The 19858-nt window shown below is 50.3% G+C and overlaps 7 protein-coding genes across 7 annotated transcripts; 4 read left to right on the forward strand and 3 right to left on the reverse strand.

Moving 5' to 3' along the window:
* Positions 1–790: 790 nt before the first annotated feature.
* Positions 791–1773, reverse strand: EPUS_08940 (uncharacterized protein; the record flags this gene model as incomplete). Its single annotated transcript, XM_007801626.1, has 3 exons — positions 791–1330; positions 1394–1449; positions 1500–1773. 3 exons carry the CDS (start codon positions 1771–1773, stop codon positions 791–793), a joined length of 870 nt encoding a protein of 289 aa, XP_007799817.1.
* A 390-nt stretch (positions 1774–2163) lies between these two features.
* On the reverse strand, positions 2164–4737 carry EPUS_08941 (DNA repair helicase rad15; the record flags this gene model as incomplete). The annotated part of the gene is made up of 2 exons (XM_007801627.1): positions 2164–4164; positions 4210–4737. 2 exons carry the CDS (start codon positions 4735–4737, stop codon positions 2164–2166), a joined length of 2529 nt encoding a protein of 842 aa, XP_007799818.1.
* Positions 4738–5007: 270 nt separating this feature from the next.
* On the forward strand, positions 5008–10106 carry EPUS_08942 (uncharacterized protein; the record flags this gene model as incomplete). Its single annotated transcript, XM_007801628.1, has 4 exons — positions 5008–5304; positions 5362–8386; positions 8439–8852; positions 8899–10106. 4 exons carry the CDS (start codon positions 5008–5010, stop codon positions 10104–10106), a joined length of 4944 nt encoding a protein of 1647 aa, XP_007799819.1.
* A 383-nt stretch (positions 10107–10489) lies between these two features.
* EPUS_08943 (uncharacterized protein) lies at positions 10490–12550 on the reverse strand (the record flags this gene model as incomplete). The annotated part of the gene is made up of 1 exon (XM_007801629.1): positions 10490–12550. One exon carries the CDS (start codon positions 12548–12550, stop codon positions 10490–10492), a length of 2061 nt encoding a protein of 686 aa, XP_007799820.1.
* Positions 12551–13137: 587 nt separating this feature from the next.
* Positions 13138–14727, forward strand: EPUS_08944 (uncharacterized protein; the record flags this gene model as incomplete). The annotated part of the gene is made up of 1 exon (XM_007801630.1): positions 13138–14727. The coding sequence occupies one exon, from the start codon at positions 13138–13140 to the stop codon at positions 14725–14727; it is 1590 nt and encodes a 529-aa protein (XP_007799821.1).
* Positions 14728–15234: 507 nt separating this feature from the next.
* EPUS_08945 (uncharacterized protein) lies at positions 15235–15796 on the forward strand (the record flags this gene model as incomplete). Its single annotated transcript, XM_007801631.1, has 2 exons — positions 15235–15505; positions 15567–15796. 2 exons carry the CDS (start codon positions 15235–15237, stop codon positions 15794–15796), a joined length of 501 nt encoding a protein of 166 aa, XP_007799822.1.
* A 1585-nt stretch (positions 15797–17381) lies between these two features.
* On the forward strand, positions 17382–19528 carry EPUS_08946 (uncharacterized protein; the record flags this gene model as incomplete). The annotated part of the gene is made up of 8 exons (XM_007801632.1): positions 17382–17725; positions 17788–17805; positions 17859–17925; positions 17981–18041; positions 18092–18191; positions 18244–18349; positions 18415–19150; positions 19401–19528. 8 exons carry the CDS (start codon positions 17382–17384, stop codon positions 19526–19528), a joined length of 1560 nt encoding a protein of 519 aa, XP_007799823.1.
* Between the last annotated feature and the right edge of the window lie 330 nt (positions 19529–19858).

Genomic DNA, 19858 nt, shown 5'->3' on the forward strand with positions numbered 1-19858 from the left:
CAGCTCCAACCCTACCCCGCAACCCCCCTCAACAGAGACGACGACAGATCGCCGTACCTCAGGTCGTGGGTCCGGCCATGGCAGAGCAATGGCGGACGCACTGGGCGACCAATCCGACGCCGAAGTGACAGAGGATGATGAGGACTTGATGCGCATCAAGACGCGACAGAGGGGTGAGGAGGAGAGGATATGGGAGGAGGAGAGGAGGGAGAGGGTTGAGGTTCGGACTTTGGGTGTGGGAACCGGCAACGGGAACGGTCATGGGAATGGGAGTGGGGGAACGGGTCTATGGTGTACTCTGGAGATAGTATCAATAGATTATTGTAATTGGTCGTTGTGATGTGACTTGATGTTCCATCAAGAGAAGTGTTTATGGTAGATGTGGTGACAGCATCTGCCTCCAAGTCTCTGGATTGCTTTCTGCAAATGATCATGGCTCTTGGGGAAGCCTTAGGTGGTCTTAGTAGGAGTAAAGATATCATGGCGACTGAGAACGAGCAACACATTGCTTCTACTGGAACACTTCTGGTGAGATACGGCAAGTTCATACTCGACTGTGATTGATGACTCACGTAAATCTAACTAGAACGCGGTGGCTGTTAATTCACAGCACAATCTTGCATCAACCTTTCTTCTTAGACTTCATTAATCTTGATCGATGGCCATGCACCCACATGTAAGCATTCAACTCAAACATTTGCCATAATTTCAAACATGTGGATGCGCAACGTTCCCTGTGGCCCATCTCAGAGACAGTGAGGATAATACCAAATGCAAGAACATCCGATCCTCAGGCGAAAGATGAGGACCCTATGATATTCACGAAGTAACCTAGCAGCGTAAGGGTGAATATCAGATGGGTACCTCGAACCCCATTGGTGGTGGCGGCTCCCATTGATGGGATGACGCTTGTGGTGTTCGGCGTTGGTGGCGGACCAAATCCATATGATCCTGGATAGCTTGTCACATTTAGGGTGATTGGTGTACCAGTGGGTTCAGCAATCGATGTCATTGATGGAAACGATAGACTGTTTACTAGAGCGAGTGTGGTCTCTGCCGGTGTAGCCGCGTACGACGGTGCAGCACCCAACTCGCTGTTTGGGATCGCAGTGCCGAGACCCTTGCTTGTCCACGGTGTTGGCACTGCTAGGAGAGAAGTGACTGGTCTGGCTTGCGGGGCGTCCGAGTAGATGTTCGCTGTTCGGCCGTTGGGAAGAGCAATGTCGCCAGAGACCAGATTCGCAATAGCACCAGATGCCGAATTGTAGTAGCCGGTAAAAAGATTCCCGTAGGAACCATCAGGGAGGAAGAAGTTGGTTGTGAATCGATCCTGGGTGAAGATCTTAGTACCATCGGACATGTACAGACGTATAAGCAAAGATGAAGAACTCACCCAGCAGAATGGAAGGTCCCATACGTTGAGCTGGCGGCATTCTATGCCTTCAGCACCTGAGAAACGTGAGCCATAATTCGCGCAATAGGAGGGTTCAGTTACTTACAACAAATGCTGACGGACATATCCCGAGCCTGGTGATGCACCTGGTTCGCCCCCAAATCGCGAATGACAGGCTGCGGCTTGACGGAGCTGACCAGGTCAACGTAGAGCCCTGACAAAGAATTGTCAACCACTGGCACGCTGCTCTTCGAGACTCCAGGCAGAGAACATGGTTTATAATTCTCAGGACATGGTTCTCGCTGAACAATTCCGACAGCAGTGGTTTTTGTGAGAAGCAGAACCACTGTCAGAACAAGAAGGCGGGTCACAGAGTCCATGCTGAAGGTGGAAGAGCTGACAGTCTGATGGAAGCTATCGAAGGTAAAGAGCAGAGACGAGGGATGAAGAATGAAGGATGGAGGATGGAGGATGAGAGAAGACAACTTAGGATGAGGTGATGGAGTCTGAAGAAGCTTTGAGGTTGCTGTTATTGATTAGTGACATTGATTAGTGACATTGCAGCGTGGAAGGTGGAAAGTGGAAGGTGCATGAACAGGCAGGAGCGGCCAGTCACTTGGTGATGCCCTCTCGTCACCACGGCATCCCATCCCATCCCATCCCATCCCATCCCATTCCACCCTCCCACCAGCAGATGTCTAGGTCACTTGATCTCCATTCAACTTTTCTTAGACTATTTCCGCTGATTTGTTCATTCGTTCATCCGTTCATCAAGCCTCCATCCTCATGAGCTCATCATCGTCAATGCCCTCGTCAAACTCATCAAGCCCATTTCTCATGTAATTACTAGTAGGCTCCAGCGCCCGATCGATTTCTTCAACATGGCCATTTCCTGTACCATTCTGGTTGTTGATGCCTTGCATATCATGATGCCTGTCCTCGTCCTCGTCCCGTCCTGTATGACCACCCTCACCACGTCTTGAGCGTCGTTCCGCTTGAACATTCTCCAGATCTTGCAGCGACCAGGAATCTTTGCCTTTGCCGCCTGACAGTTCACGGCTCGTTTTTGGTAATGGCTGTGCAATGGATCTCAGGAACTTCTTTGCCATGCCAACCGCCATGTCTGTCGAAAGACCTGTTTCTCCATCCGTCATGGCATCAGCGATCCATCTCGGTAGTTGGTTTCTCTTCCGTTGGAATCTACGATCAGCCAAGACCATTATTCCATAGTCATCTTTTCCTCGCAGTACACGTCCAAGACATTGAGCTGCATGTCGCATCGCGTCAAAGGAAAGGAAGTCAGTTTCTTTGATTCGATAGGTTTCCCGGAGAAATTCCAACCGAGCCTTCAATATTCGAGACTCGGTGTACTGGAAGGGAGCGCCGATGCAGATGACGGTACGGCCAAAATGATGATCGAAATCTATTCCTTCCGACACCTTACCACGTGCTACACAGAGTAGGATAGCACCTTTCCCACTGTCGCAAGCTGTTCGATATGTCTCCAGCGCCAAACTGGTCTCCTGCGCATCGGGTGTCTCGACAAGGAGAAGCTTGTAATTCCAAATCTGATCTAAGATACCGGCTCCTTGCCACATACTGATGATCTGTTCCATGTAGAGGTAACTGGGAAAGAAGACGACGATGCCATCTGGTGTGATTTTGGCAAACTCGAAGAGCAAGTTACCATAGTTCCGGACGACTCCAAGATCGGAGCGAATTTGAAAGCCAGAAGATATTGTCTGCTGATCAGAACCTCGTGTGACAATCATGGGTAGAAAAGAGCGACGCTCAAGTGACATGGGATATGACTCCTGTAGCACTGTACTGAAGTTGAGCATTTTCGGATACATCTCCAAAGGAGATATAGTTCCAGAGGTGATGATTACGGACGAGAAGCGCTCAAACACAGGCTTAATGGCAATTGATGCATCAAGACAGGTAAAATGGAGAATCGGATTCGGGACCGTGGCCTGCTCGCTCTCATATGGTTCGAGTATGAGCAGGAAGCCTGTATCGTATGTGGCAGCCAGTGTAGCAAATGTAGCTACCTCCTGTAGAGGTTGGTAGTCTTCGATGTTAGTGAGCTCAAGTGTGCGAACCAGAGACGTTAGACGTTCGGCACAGAATCGTAGTGGTTTCCTCTCGATAAAGGTGAGGTCCTTCAGATGTGCGAGGAAGGATGGGGGCGTCTCCTGAATCACATAAAGTACCTTCATTCGCGTTTTGAGATACTCGATAAAACGCTTCAAGAAAGCCACAAAATGCTCTGCCCGACGAATGTTACCGGGGACTGCTTCCTTCAACAAGTCGTCTGGAAGGGCAGGATTAGCCATAAATGCATCCTCGGCACGAGCCTCATCGGCCTGACGAAGACCTTCTACAAGCTTTTGATACTCGTTTTGCAGTTTCTCTTCGTCTGACGACTTCATCTCTTCGATCTTGCGCTCCAGATTGTGGGCTCCGCGAGTAGCTTTGCGGAGCGAATCCTCGGTGAGGTCGATTGACAGAGACTCAATGCAGACGTTGTCAATGTTATGCGCTTCATCAAAAACAACAATACAATCTTTTGACAACTCCTTGGAAACACGTTCCGCAATTTTCGGGTCAAGGAGGTAATGGTAGGAGTAGATGATGACATTGCAAAAGGACATCATTCGGCGGGCTGAGAAGTAGGGACATTGCTTGTGCTGCTCTCCATAGCGGAGGAGCCCATCGAGGGTAAAAACGCCTGGCGGAACAAGATTATGTGGTTCAAGCAGGTCAAGGTTCTATCGCAGTCAGCGCAGCTTCAAGCCTAGTGGAATTGCACCGACATCATGGTAGATGCATGACTCTACGTCCTCGCCCCTTTCCTTCTTCTCCTTAACAAAGCCTGCTGTGAGACTCCGACACCGCGCGTCCACAACTGCACCACTTTTTTCTCTCTTCACTGAAGGATGCAGGCAGAGATTCTTCCGACTTGTCAAACCCAAGCCACGAAATTCCTCAACTATGCCCAACTGCTCGGACCTATATTTCATCAGAGCTTTCAGTTCTGCTAACGCCTTTTCAATCTCGGACATGGTTCGGGAGCAGTAGATGAGCTTCCGTTTTTCCGGGTAGTGTTGCTGATATGCGACGATAAGGGAGAGAAGCGAAACCGTTTTGCCTGTTCCCGAAGGCATCTCCAAGACACAATGACCCCCCGCTTCGAGGGTCTTCTTGAGATCGCACATGTAGTCATACTGTTCGGGATAGATGCGAGGGTATGGGAAGAGGACCGGAAGATCGCTATTAAGGTCAGTCAGACTGGGTGTGACGGCAGAATGGTAAGGGATGTCGTACTCAATATAGAACTTCATGCTGATTGGATAATAGTCTGGTCAAGACTGACAGAGTGACTGATCAGCTTGACCAGAGCCAATGTCATCTAAGTTTCATATTCTGGTTCCTTTATCGGCGGTCAGGCTGGTGAATGTGTACTTTCGTTCGCTCTCGCCAGTCAGCCGCAGTCACAAGCTTTCTCTATAAGGCGCGTTCCAGGCTACGTCACAACCCAGAATTATATAGTTATTCAGCCTTCAACAACACATCTTTCTGTTACTATTGCTAAGCCCCCAAGCAGGGCAAACATGAACAAGAAATTCAAGTCACAGGCCTCTAGCGCTCGAGCTGCCTCTTCGACATTTGGAGGCTCGTCTCTTGGATTTGGAAATCCTGCATCAGCTTTTCAGACCAACGCCTCTCCTCTATCCTACGTGACTGAAGTTCCGGATCTGAGCGCTATCTCCGATCCCAGCATCGTGGTCGCCTTCAAAAACCTGACAAAGAAGGACAGTGTGACCAAAGTTAAAGCTCTTGAGGATCTGCAGGAGGTCACATCTTCAAATGCAGAAACGGGTCCGGAACCTGCAGTCTTAGAAGCATGGGTGGGTGTCTTTCATAAGACAAGTCTCTGAATTAGGTAATATTGATATATCGTTTAGATCAACATCTATCCTCGCACTTCCATAGATAATGCTCGCAGAGTACGCCAGCTTGCTCACTCCTTGCAAGGATCTCTGACCGTGTCGAGTGGGAAACGAATAGCTTCGCAGCTTCACAAAGTCATTGGCGCATGGCTTAGCGGAACTTTTGACAGCGATAAGTCCGTCTCTAGAGCGGCTCTGGAATCATTTGAGGTGGCTTTTTCTTCCGAAGAGAAGCGTCGAGCAGTTTGGAGACTGTACCAAGGATCACTCCTGGAATATGTTGAAGACGCCATCCTGAGACATAGCCCTCAAACGCTTAGTGATGAGCGAAATACCACCCCAGACGACGCAGAAGCAAAACATGTGCGGGTAGTCTCAACAGCTCTTCATGTCCTGGATCGCCTCCTACAGATTGACTGGGGTGACAAAGCTTTGTCTTCCAACGAAACCCTGCAAAGCATTACCAACGCCAATAAGACCTGTGAATTAGCTTCGCACAACGACGCAAGCATCCGGAGAGCAGTCTACAAGCTGTACGCTGATGCAATCGGCCAAAGAATAGAGCTCGACTGGAAGCAGGTCAGCTCTTGCTTCCTTGCCAAAGCCCTACATGTTAGCCATACAAACTCTTCTGCGCAGTACATCGATGCGTTACTGGCCATTACCCGGGCACGTCCATCAGTCTGGACAACTGAATATGCTTCGAAGACTGCAGTTGCGCGTAGGCTGTATCAGTATATCAAGCAAGGTTCCCAGAGAGGCCCCGAGTTGTGGTGGCTGCATCTCCGGCAGCTGATCAAAATCATACCAGCGCAGGCGTGGAGCGCTGTTGCGGCAGACTCGAAAGAAGGGTTGTCCTATGAGGCAGCGAATCAGCTTCTGAATGCGTTGCACGAGGCGATCGTGAACACTGACGAGCCGCGGCAAAACTCCGCGGCAGCGTGGGCGACGTATGCAGATATATTCTTCTGGATACTTGGTACGCCTGACGTGATAGAAGAACAGGAAAAGCTTGTGCAGTCCTTCCTTTTTCCTGTAATTGAACGCTATCTCCTTGCAGCCTCAGACCTATCTCAATGGACTACTCCAGCTGCAATAAGCCTCTCACTATGCTCGTCCTTTATGTTGAAGCTCGAGCAGACATTTCCATCTACTCAAATTGCTGCTTTTTATCAGAGTATGGTAGGTTGTCTCATCGAGACCATGAAAACATCTCAGCCGGAATCATCCAAGACTTTCAAGGCCTCCCAAGATGATGTTATTCAGAAGACTCGCCGCTTTGTCGATTTGCAGATTGCCATGCAGACAAACAGGACATCAGAAGAAGAATCAGAAGGATTGCACCACGAGCCTCGGACATTAGCTCTGGGCTCAACCTTCATCCAGGGCAATATCGAAATTCTGCGGGAAGCTGTAAAGCTGCTACGCGATAGAAATGGCAAACCCTATGGCGCGGCGGGCGCAGTCTACCTGATTCTGGACAAAATACCTGGTATTACTGATGAGATCAAGATCTCCTCGACTCCAGATTTACTGTCAGATTTGCTGGACCAGGAGGCTCCGAGGTTGCTGGACTCTCCTTCTGCTGAGCTGCTCATCTCCATTCTGCTGAAATGCCGTCATATGACTGGTTTCAAAAAAAGCTTTGACGCCATCCTTGAGCAATTCCTACAAAATGAGGCGTTACGCGGTTCTCGTGCATATAGAATTCTTCTTCGGGGAATTACAAATGATGACTTAATTCATCATCGCGACCTGGAACAGGCACTCCTGCAAGATCTCAATACAGCTCTTGCTGGTGATGACTCCCGCTGGTCTGCTGTCTATGAAATCATGACGAACCCAAACCTGAACCAGTCACTGATAGCCCCCAAACCATCTTCAACCCCACCAATTCAAAGCCGCGTGTTAGAAGATATGCTCTCTGGACTATCGTTGGATGAAAAAGAAGGCAATGCTTTGAACGGCTTTGACATTCTTCTGAACCGTAACGCATCTTTGCGACCTTTGCTTGCGGCCCACCTGAATCTTGGAAGCCTTTTGACTCGTCTACTCCTCATTTCCGACTCTTCTAATGAGGAAAATGCAGACAAAGCGGCGCGCTTAGCATCGTTGGTGAAGAACATGTTTGCCAAACAAGGCGAAATCGGCAGAGGTGCTTCTGCTATTGAAATATTCAGCCGTCAGTTGGACGGGGCAGGAGAAGCTCTTTCGATTTCATCGCTTGTGGAAATTGCCGGAGAAGCTCTGCAAGACGCTGAAAAGAGCCACAGTCCGACTGTTGCGTCGGCTTTGTTTCCCACAGTTGCTAGCTGGCAGAAGGCGTTGACTCCTTTCCTCCAGCTTCAGCCTCCCCTTGCAATATCCCTCATTGCACCCCTACAGGGTTGTGCATTCCTGGTTGACCGTGAACGCAGACGGTCATCTGGTGGACTTCCCCGGGACTTGGAAGGTTTCAGCGTCGCACTACGCTTGATAATTCTCGTAACTAGGCTTCTTGAACAGGTGTCACCAGAACAGCTCACAGATGATCAAGTTGAAGCCTTGTATCTCTACTATCCACAAGCTCTTCAACTTGCAGACGACAAGCTGAGCATTGAGAGTGCGAATGCTCTATGGATTGATTCGACAGAGGAAGTCGTGCAAGAAATGACTGACATTGTGGCGAAGGGCCAGAAGCTGATTCGATCATGGCTTCTGGACGAGAAGTCAGATGACACTTCTGGAACCAAGCCTACCCTGATATCTTGTTGGTTGTCACAACTGTCAAACATACACGGGATGTCTGCGCAAAGTTTCAATCTGGCAAGAACGTTCACAAGTGTAATGATTGAAGCATCCGACCTCAAAGGTGCTTCCAGGTATATTGCTTCGTGGGAGGCGTCACTTCGAGCCATCAGGGCCTCTGCAGATACTATGAAGTCTGCTGCTCTTCTGACTGTGTGTCGAGAGACATTAGCCACTGTTGCACTGGGCAGGCGATTGTGCAACGAGTTTGTGGCAGATGCGACCGAGATCGACTTCGACGACGCAAATAACGGTAAGTCTCGCGAACTGGCCAACCAATATCGAAGCACTAACACTACATTCAGCCATACGCAGGTTGGTTCTTCTCAACCTGCTTACCAAGGGGGAGGATGACTTGATCGGCAATATCCCATCCCAACGGCTGATCTTCTTGGCCAAGCATCTTATTTCGGTTGGATCATTCAATCAGGCTCCTACCGGGCTCCAGTCCGAGATTCTGTTAGCTCTCACTGCCATTCTTCCGCCAATCAGAGACCTCTATGGCGACTTCTGGCACGGCGTGGTCACGTTGATGGCGCAGTATCTGGACAGCATCAAGGACGCTTCCGAGGTAGTTCCTTTGCATGCTGCTCTCCGGCTCCATGCATGCTTACTCTCATTGACTGGTGGAGACAGTAATGAAGACCTGGAGGAAGAGTTGTCGAAGGTCAAGCCGTCAGTCGACGCCAGTTTGCTTGAGATCTTGACACATTTTGATGGTAAGTTCCTGTATACTCAGCTGGCGATCAAGCTAAAATATTGTAGAAACTCCTTCTGGTGCCTGTCAGCCTCTTGAGATTACTACGGCCCTTCTGGCGCGTCAAGTGCAGAACTTACAATTCGACGGACAAGCGCAAATCGCTGATCTCTACCCTCTGCTGTCGTCAGAGGATCGCTCGGTACAAGGTGCAGCCTACGGCATTCTACATCGATCACTTCCATCGATACAGGAGCAAGTCTCGATCGAAGCGGCCCTTTCAAAGACTGCCACACATCTTCCCGACGAACTGCTCTCATTACTCCTGGATGCTCCTTCCATGGACCTCTTCAACAACAGTCTCTATTCTACCGATTCCGTCTGGACCAACATTCGACGCTATCTGCTGAGCTGGAAAGTAGTATTCGACCACTTCTCGAAAGCATCCCACATAGTCCAAGAAACGTACGTAGTAGACATCAAGGATTACGGACACCTCGAATACCTCCTCAAGTTCACCTGCGACATGCTCCGAATAGCAAGCGGCAAGCCCATGGATGCCTCCAAATACAACATCACGGACTTTACCCTCGACGCCGAAACCTCCCTTGAAAGAGAATGCCAATGGCTAACCATCCACCTGTACTACCTCTCCCTCCTCCATCTCCCCAGCCTCACCAAGACCTGGTGGATCGAGCAAAAAAACCGCATCAAAACACCCCTCGAATCCTACTCCCAAAAACACATCTCCCCCCTCATCATCTCCGCCTCCCTCACCAGCCTGTCAGAATGGCACAGCACCACCACCCAAGACAACCCCGAGGAAGAGAGACCACTAACCCTCAAAATCAACCCCCGCGCCTCCGAAGCCATCGCCTCCATCCCCATCGACCCGGACTCGCCGCCCATAGCGCTCTGCATCACACTGCCGCCCAGCTACCCGTTCGCCCACGCGCTCGTCACCTCGCGCAACCGCGTCGCCGTGTCGGAGCAGAAATGGCAGGCCTGGCTGCGCACCATCCAGGGCGTCATCATGTTCAGCAACGGCTCCGTCATCGACGGACTGCTGGCCTTCAAGAAGAACGTGCAGGGCGCACTGAAGGGCCAGAGCGAGTGTGCCATCTGTTACAGCGTGATCGGAAGCGACATGAAGACGCCGGACAAGAAGTGTGCCACGTGCAAGAATTGCTTCCACTCCGCTTGTCTGTATCGCTGGTTTCGCAGCAGCAATTCCAGTAGTTGTCCGTTGTGTCGCAATGCTTTTCATTATGCTTGAGCTTGGGTTTGGGCTTGGGCTTGAGGGGTTAGGGGTTGGGTTGGATTGAGTTCTGTAAATGGGGTATTGGATCTGTGGAAGGGGGCGGGGGAGGGTATGGACGGGAACATGAAGATGAAATTTTGTAGGGAAAGGATGGTGTTTGGGATTGATGACACAGAGGCAATTGTGAGAAGCGCCGCGGGAGCGCAGTGGTATGGATAGACCAACCCCCAAATGAGATGAGAGAATGAATGAGCAGAGAGAACGCCCTCCCCATTCCGGGATCCGTTCTCACTCACGCACCATTTCATTCCTATGGCCTTTCATTACCCGTAACTTCGCTCCAACAGCGTCATATATCACGCCTCTATCTAACCCCCCAAAACCCAGAAATCACTAACTTACAAATCCGTCAGATCCACCAAACTGACCCTGGGCATCCCTCCCCTTCCCCTACCACCAGCCCTACCACTCCCACCTCCAAGCCCAGCTGCAGCAGAACCCTCGTCCGACTCGAGAACCTCCATCCAAGTCCCCGGTAAGCTGTCCCTGGACAGCACGGTTTTCTTCTTCTTCTTCTGGTTGCCGCGCTTGAAGCCGAGATCAGCCGGTATGGCCGTGGTGGCGTGTTGGCGGAAGATGTCGGTTGGGGTTGGCTTGATGGGTTGGGGGATGGAAGAGAGGGAGGAGGAGGCGGCGGCGGCGGCGGATTTGTGGGTGGTGGTTGTTTTCTTGTTGGTCAGTGAGTTGAGCAGTTGGGAGGGGGAGGGGAGGGAATCGCTGTCTGAGTCTGAATGTGGGTTCGGGTCCGCATCTGGGGAGCGGTGTTGTTCGATGGCTGCTGAGGGTATGTTGCATTGAGCTGCTCGGGGGGGCAGTGGTGGTGGTGTAAGCGATCTGGGATGGGGTGATGGGAGGGGGGATGAGGATATGAGAATCGGTTGCTCGAACGAGGTGGGGAGGGTCTTGCTCTTTTGTAGTGGTTTGCGGGCTCGGCGGGTGGGAGATTTGCTGGAGGGATTGGCTGAGACTTGCGGAGGGGGTGTGTTGGTTGAAGGGAGAAGGCTCGACTTCTTTAGGGGGGATGGTGGTTTGCCTTGGCTTGCTAGGGAGAAAGGATTGATTGAGGATGCTGGAGCTGGCGTTGGGTCGGTGACTTTCCGTCTTGTTTTACGTTGTGTGGGAGTGCTGGAAGCACGGATATGACGATTCTCATGTTGGTCGATGGGATCTTTTTGTGCCTTCTTCGGCGACGCTGGCATTGCTGATGGTCCCGTCACGGTAGACTTGGAGGTGGTAAAGTATGCTTGTATTGATCTTGTATTCTGTGAAGCAATGGTTGATGAATTGATCTTTCGAACTTTATTCGCGATAGACTTTTTGGGGTCGCTAAGCATATCTCGTTGTTTCTGCTCCCACTCTTCGACCAAGTCCGGCAGGCCAAGCTTCACGATGGTTTCAGGCAGCCACATCTTCTCGGGATTTCGAGGATCCCAAGACGCTTTCTTTCTTGGTCTGGACACGTTTGGTGTTATTGCTGGTGGTTCGTCTTCAGGCTCGACTTGATCAACAACGCCGTTGATTTCTTCCTCTGCTGCTGCCGCTTCCTCCATTGCTTGGACGTACTCAGGGTTGTCCTCTTCGTCTTCAATGTTGAGGCCCACGATGTCGGCCGGAACAACTGCAATGCGCAGTTCAGGCATGCCGTCGCTAACAAAATGCATTCTTCTTTCTGAAATAGCATCACTAGAAGAGATGGTGGTATTCTTCTGCACACGCAACAAACGCTGAGCAAGCAGCGCAGGTGCCATAGAGCGGATAAACTTGCACGCACCTCCTCTATCGCCGGTGTCGATGTCTCCATCCCATCGTCTTTCAAGATCCCTTCTTATTCTTTGCAAATCAACTGGGGACGACACTTCAGGATGAGTGTAGTAGCGCAGGAGGGTCTCGTCTGGAAAGTCTTCTGGGACCTTGACCGATTTGTGCTTCGTTTTGAAGTATCCACTTTCGTTTGTTTCAAGCTCATACTGTAACCTCTCTTTCCACTCCAATAATCCCTCCCTATCGCCCTTCGCCATCACCTCCAACAACTCGCTTCCAAAATGAGCTTTGGCTATTTCACAGGCAAGACCAGGGCCAAAACCAGAGATTCCTTCCGGAGCGTAATCGCCACCACTCAATAGCGCAACCAATATCATGCCATCTGGGTCCAGCCCAGCATTCGCCTTTGTCGTCTCCGCTCGTAGCACATTCACGTGAGTCGCGGTCTTGTTGCCACGAGTCCCTTCCTGAGACCAGTCTCGTAAAGTCATGGTCGAGCCCCACATCACGGCATCGACATCCTGGCTCATGACTGCATCGACGATGCCCTCACGCTGAAGCAAGGCACATTCCGCCTCTGCTTCACCTGGAGCGGTCTGATATGGGAAGCGGAAAAGCTGGAGGAGCTTCTTCGACATCTCGTTATGAAGACTCGTAGTTCCATAACGAGAGACCACTTTGTTTCGTTTCGCAAGAGGTTTCTTAGGACCGTCATAAACAAATAAAGGATGGATAGGAAGAGCTAGAATTCTCAAAAGACGATAGTAAAAAGTCCGTAAAGCGGGATTCTGGCCTCCTTGGCCTGCTTGATTCTGAAACTGCCATATAGCTGTGTCGATAGCAATGCGGATAGGACGCCTATTTCTCTCCAAGAACTCAACAGCCAACTTTGAGAGCGCGATACGTTCTCCTTTACCGATCTCTCTCAGAAGGCTATAAATTTCAACGACTGACACAGCTGCATAAAATGAAGAGACTTACCCTGGTATGCCCATTACAATTGTGTGATTTATTATGGCTAGATAGAAATTATATTCACGAAATTTTGAGAAGAATGAGTGTTTGTTGTGGTTGACGCGTAGGGCGTCTCCAAGGAGATTTTACCTGACTACCACGATTACTTACTTACCACGACATTGTGTTCAAGTCTATTTCCTGGTAGCTTGTACATGGTCGCCCACGTGTGCATGGTGGTGGAGTCAAGTATGCCCTCCCGGAAGAGATTATGGCATCGAGCATAGCATCATCTGTCCGTCCAAGTCTACGACAAGCTGCCCAACCCCCTTCACCCCACACTCCGAGTCGATTTGCCTCCTCCAATTTGTCCTCCCCAGGATCAGGATTCCGGCAAGAAGACGACGCAGTTATCATTGAATTGGGGTCTCGCTACCTCCGAGCTGGATTCGAGGGTGAACACTCCCCACAATGTATCCTGACATTCGGACCAGAGGACTCGCGACGTGCGGGGGATTATAGAGGCTGGGCGCCAGGTCACCGAAGGAAGCATTTCGATATTGAGGAATGGGGACAACAGCATGAGTTATGGCGCATGGACATGAGGGATGTGGACTTGGGTTTGGTGGAGGACAAGATTGAACGGGCGATCCGAGACGTTTACAACGAATATCTGCTTACGGATGCTGGTTCAGCTCGGCTGATGTTGGTCGTGCCGTCTATCCTACCGCACCCGCTGCTATCGACGGTACTCACGACGTTGTTCAATCGGTGGAAATACGCCTCGATCACCCTACTGCCTTCACCCACCATGGCCGCAATGGGGGCAGGCGTTCGCTCCGCTGTAGTGGTTGATATTGGTTGGTCTGAAACGATAGTCACAGCCGTGTACGAGTATCGTGAGCTCCGTATAAACAGGAGCACCAGATCAATGCGGTCGTTATTGAGAGAGCTAGCTAGGACTTTGATCGCACATCGTCAGGGTCAGGGTGATGATGCGCCCCGGATTGAATTTGAGCTGGCCGAAGAGTTGATGGCTCGGATGGTTTGGTGCAAGCATTCTGGAGCGACAACTGATGGGGGGAGAAACACCTTGAACAGGGCCGAAGCCCAGGTTGACTCTACACCTTCAGATACCACTGACGAGCGAGAAATGGAAATTGAAATCGATTGGCCCACGGGCGTGTCTTCTCAAATTGTCACTCTGCCACTTGCGCTTTTCTCGCAACCTGTAGAGAAAGTCTTTCTGGCATCAGACACAGCTTCGAACTATCTTGATGACAATGAGCACTCTTTACCGATGCTGGTGTATGAAACTTTGCAACCTTTACCTCCTGATGCCAGAGCCCTGTGCATGTCTCGAATTATTTTCGTGGGAGGAGGTTCAAAAATCCCCGGCCTTGCACCCAGAACTATGTTTGAGGTTGATCTACTTGTCAAAAAGTATGGGTGGTCTACAATACGCGGGAAGAGAGAAGACGATCGCAGAGACAAGCTTCGAGAGATTGGACAAGGGAGGGCTGGGAAGCCTGATGCTCGATTCCAGGAGCCTCTGCCTCCGGGTGAAGACTACATCGAAGAGAAGCTGCGGAAACTACAGGCGAAAGAAGCTCTTCCGGTTGTGCAGGGTCAGCTGAGGCGAGTAGAGTCGTTGGGTGCCTGGGCTGGAGCGAGTCTTCTGGCAAGCATGAAGGTCAAAGGATTTGTCGACATTGAGCGGGAAAGGTTTCTACAACATGGTTTGGCTGGAGCCAGGAACAATGTGGATATCAGTGTTGTTCCCCAGCGGACCAGCTCTGGGCCTGGCTTCACAAAAGCTGGTGATGAGAGGAAGAGCTGGACGCTGGCAGGATGGGCATGATGGGCATGATGTGCCTCTCGCCAGAGAGAAGATTTGTAGAGTGCATCCGCCCAAGTGCACGAGCCTGAGTCCTACAAAAGCTGTGCTCATGTTGGGAAGGCCTTTTGTTGCGATAGTCCTGTCGGGGGCGATCGAGGCCTCGTCCACGTGTCATGCTGTGCAATATAGACCACTTGCCATTGGCGTACCCGGCCGCCAACTTGATCGAAACGTGAAGCCTTGTTCTTTGTGAACACTGAACACTGAAGACTGAAAACTGCATGTGGAGAACAGGGTCGAGTGCAGGCTCGCTCTTTCTCTGTCTCGGCAGAACACTTCCAGGTCTCAGGTACTCACAAAGGCGTCTTCAGCCCTGCAAACACTCCTGCTAATTTCTGGGGACACTCTACACCACCACCAGCTCAACCCACAGTAATTCCACGATATCGAGCTCGAGCACGCTTCTACGTCACATTCATATTCGGTCATTCTTTCTCAAACAACACATTTTTGACATCTTGCAGCAAGATGTCATCCGCCCTCCGCACCTCATCTCTCCGCAGTCTCGAAGAGCGAAGACTATCTCGTAATCGAAAGTCTGGCTCAGGTCTCAAGTGGGAACCAGAAGATGAGAAGAAGTTTATCGGTGAAATGTTGCCCGACGACAGGCGCAAGCTCGACGCCCTCATGAATTATCACCTCGGCGAGCTGGATCGTCTCAAGAAGTTTGTCGTGCGCCTCAACGATGATAAGGAGCAACATGAGGTTCGCCTGGCAAGTGCAAAGCATCGAGCCGATGGTAAATGTCCACCCCAGATCCGCTCAACTGGAGCCCTCTGACAGGCTCATTTCCATGATAGATGTCGGCATGATGGCTTCGGTCGTCTACGCAGCAGAGCTCGTCCGAGACGTCACCAAGATGAGGGACAGCTATCTTCGCTACGTCGTCTTTCACAAGGAGGAACTTGAGATGATTGGCAAGAAAGTGGTCGAGATGAAGAAGCGAAGTGGAGAGAAGGCAACTACACCGGAGGTGGTGACGAACATGTTGAGTCGATGGTACGAGTGGGAAATACTCTTCTCTGCATGAAACATGTTGAGGGTGGCTGCTTAGCAATACCCCGTCATGGAAAGGAAGGATTAGACGCCTCTTGAGCTAAGCCATAGATCGTGGCTTTCATTCAAGCTTCCGAATGACGGCTTACAACAACACATCTTGTCAAATCGCTCAGGAATACGGAATCATAGCTTTGTGCGTGCTGAAAGTGCTAGACATTCTCTCGATACATATTCAATTCTAGGCACTCATGCTAAGTTACAGCTTCGTAAAAGCGTATACTGTAATTTTGGGCGTGGCAAGCTAGTCTTTTCATCATGCATTTATGTCACTCCAACCGTCGGTAACAATATCCCTGACCCCACGGCTGTCTGACACTTCTTCAACATTTCGCTTCACCGAGTATAACAGAGCAGATCTCGGCCCGGAAAAATCCATGATTAATGCTCTCATGTGCGCCATAACATACGCCCTTGTCACTACGGCACATTGAGGCACCCAAGTCGGCCAACTCAAACGTCAACGGTCTAGCTCACCGGGGATCTATCCCATTCCCAACTATTTGTCCAAGTTGATTGATGCAAATTGCGTCAACCCACAAGAGTCAAGGTTTGTCGTGGTTACGAAGTGAACTCAAGGCCCCATGGAGATTACTTGTCACTTCCATCATTAATCCGCAACGAATGATCGTGCCAGTGCCGGCGAGTGCATTCCATTCATAAGATAAAGCCTCATATCGGGGTTCCTCATGAAGGTTGGTACATTCAAGCGTGCACTGTACAGGATCATTTTCGCTTCCAGCTTGCAATCTCAAGACTCGGAAATCATGGACTTGCCGCAAAGGAAGCCTTTTTTAGACGGCCGGCATTGTTTCGAGGTCAGAAGTCAAAGTCTTGTACGGAGTAGTGTTGACAACATTTGTTAAAATCACCATTTTCAGTGCGATAGACTGCAGGGATGGGACCATTAACCAACCTACCATACCAGCGTGTTATAGGTATGCACTCCACACCTTCCCGGACAAGGCTGGCTGTCGAATCCTCGAAACTTACTGACCAATAGATCGTCCCCTCCTCTCTGCCAAAGTTACACTCGTCCTCAGGTGATAGTTGTGCGATCGTAACGCTGAATCCTAACTGTGTTTGGGTATGTTTATCTTGAGCCACGGATACTCTTCAGTCAAGTCAACGTATCTACACCCAAACATTGGCGAAAAGATCCCGATGCAAGAAGTGAAAAGTGGAGTGAGTGACGTTGTAGGTATTGTGGGGATAGGCCCGTGCCTGGAAACAAAAGCTGGCAGGTAGGATAGGCAGGTAAAAGGGTGCTTCAGAATGTGTGTAGGAGGATGCGTTGTTTGTGTCATGTAGTTAATTAGTTAACTAGAGTTGAAACAGGCGGCCGCTAAATAGATCGTGCAACAGAGTTCATGATGGCGATCCCACATGTCAGATACTTCAATTCTGTTTGCTCAGTGCCTTACTAAATTATTTAGCACCGTTCCTGAGTCAGCCTCTGTTTGGTGTGGGCAGCAAAGACTACCTAATTCGGCGCCCAATTTCATCTAACTAACTAGTTGGGAGAGAGACTGTTTGGACTCCGTACATTTTCCCGAATGATGCAGTCCACAGCCTCGGCCACCTTGATGAGGAACTACCTCGCTCAGCCTCTGGGCATAACATTGTCCTCAAGCTTGAAGGCGGTGACATGTCCCATCCTCAAAACGCATTTAGCTAGACGACAGCATGGTGGGTCTTGGAGTGCATCTCACAACCCACCCTTAAGGTTCTTGTACTACTCCAACAAGAAGAAATACTCTACTAAAAGCGGAAATCGTCTTCGTCGCTCTGCACCAACCGATCGTGAGCAACAATCACTGCTGAAAACCAGTCCGAGGTCAGAGTACCCACTGGAGGGTTCTGTGACCGAGATTGAGGTTCCCGGAAGGGGCACGTTTCCCTTGTAAGCCGTATTTTCTTCTAACCAACGACGTACAATATGTTTACCCGCTTACCGTGGTGTAGCTCCAATCTCTGGCTCAGGTATGATGCTGGCGCCTGCTGCCAAAGCCTTTGAATTTTATTGACGGGAGCAGAGACAATTGCCCATGCAGTATATGCATCCACCCTCAGACTCGCCAAAGACAGCATGACAGTTTCGAGGTGAGCTAAGTCTGTGACTTGATCCATACGCTGTATCTCTTATGCAGGATGGCAGATTCCTCTCAGTATTGGCGTTGAGACCTGCTCGGAAGACCATGAAGGACTGAGGATACGTTGTACGTGCTCTCAGTGCACAAAATCCCTATCACTAATCCAAAAACAACAGGGAATAACGACGGCCATGAAAGCCATTATTCATGGGAGTGGTTGAGATCTTGGGGGGGTTCATTTCGGCCTGACAACGGCCCTTTGGAGGAACGCAGCAGGTAGATCAGCTGGTTGCGAGACTCGCACGTCCAAGCTGATGATAGTACCCAGAGAATGGGCCCATGTAGATCCATCACGGCCTGACCATTTTCCTACTGTGTCCTTCGAAGAAGTTATGAGCAGCGACAAAGGGGTCGCCACTTGGACTAAGAAGATCGTGCGTGTTACACCAATCCAACCTCGGGCTCAATATATCTGACAACGCTCAATGGTTGCCATCAGTATCAATATGGCTTTTCATTTGTGACTGATTGTCCTCTGACGCCGTCTGCCACTCGGTCATTACTCGAGCGCATTGCTTTTGTTCAGCACACGCACTACGGAGGTTTCTGGGACTTCTCCTCGTCAGCGACGCCGACGGATACCGCCTATACCAACCAAGCTTTAGCGGTTCATACCGACACCACATATTTGACAGTTCCGTGTGGACTGCAGATGTTCCATCTCCTTTCTCATACCGACGGCAGCGGCGGCGAGTCTCTTTTCGTCGACGGGCGAGCCGCTGCTACTTACCTTCAGGATAAGCACCCGAGTCTTCGCAATTACCTCCATCGTCAGAAGATCTTGTTCCATGCAAGCGGCAACGCTGAAGTAGGTGAACTTGGAAACAACACGATCAGTCCGGAAGGCACTGAGGTCTTATTGGGTGGGCGGAACACTATATCTTATCCACCCGATGAAGGAACATCCGGCCATAAATCAGGTAAAACTGCCCTAGGAGAAATACGGACTCGGATCAGGTGGAATAACGATGATCGGGATACACAGTTATGGCGAAGCCTTGAGTCAATCGAACGGTGGTATAGGGCAGCACGAGAATGGACTAGAATCTTGAAGATGAAGGAATTCGAGATCAGGGTTCAGCTGAAACCAGGCCAACCTATCATCTTTGATAATTGGCGTTATCTTCACGGCAGGACGGCATTTTCTGGGAATCGCAGGATTTGCGGTGGATACAGTAAGTCATATCCCTTTAAAATTCTTCAATTGTTTGCCATCCGGTTTCCATGTTTTGGCATACTAGATTCCCGCCCTCACCACGTACAAAGCTCTCCGTGTCAGATTTTATTTCATGGAACCAAAATGGTTCTCATGAGCTTTTGCTTCCCAAAGATAGGGATGAGCATCATCTTTTATCATGGCACTCGCACTCCGCCTCCCATTTAATTTGCAGATCCAAGACCCAGTAAGCTGATAAAATCACTAAGTTAATATGGACGATTTCCTTGCCCGTTATCGCATGACTAACTTCGGCCCTCGAAATGGTCTTCGTGCCGCGTATTTCTACGAACAAAAGGCCAAGCCTGACGAACCGGCACCGTGGCACCGTGCATGATACATGACAAATAATGGTCTTCCCAGTCAACGTCTTACTTCTGCCTAACGGGACAGAGGGTCCAGCATCAAGTATCACATCAGAGGACTGAACACAGAACACCGAAGTAAAGAATAATGAAAATCGCAGAACTCCAGGCTGAACCCTAGACAAACCTGACATCTCGGGTCAAGACCACCTTTCCCTTCTAGTGCACGCCCTGCTTTCTCTTCCCAAGCCAAGCAGCCCAACTCGAGCCCAACCACCATATAACTGCTGCTCGAAATCTCCTCAGTATCCTCAAGCATTTTTCGGTGGTGCTCGATTCGAGGTGTTTTACATAATGTACCC

Source organism: Endocarpon pusillum (assembly GCF_000464535.1).
Source record: "Endocarpon pusillum Z07020 unplaced genomic scaffold scaffold1307, whole genome shotgun sequence".
Classification (NCBI taxonomy): domain Eukaryota; kingdom Fungi; phylum Ascomycota; class Eurotiomycetes; order Verrucariales; family Verrucariaceae; genus Endocarpon; species Endocarpon pusillum.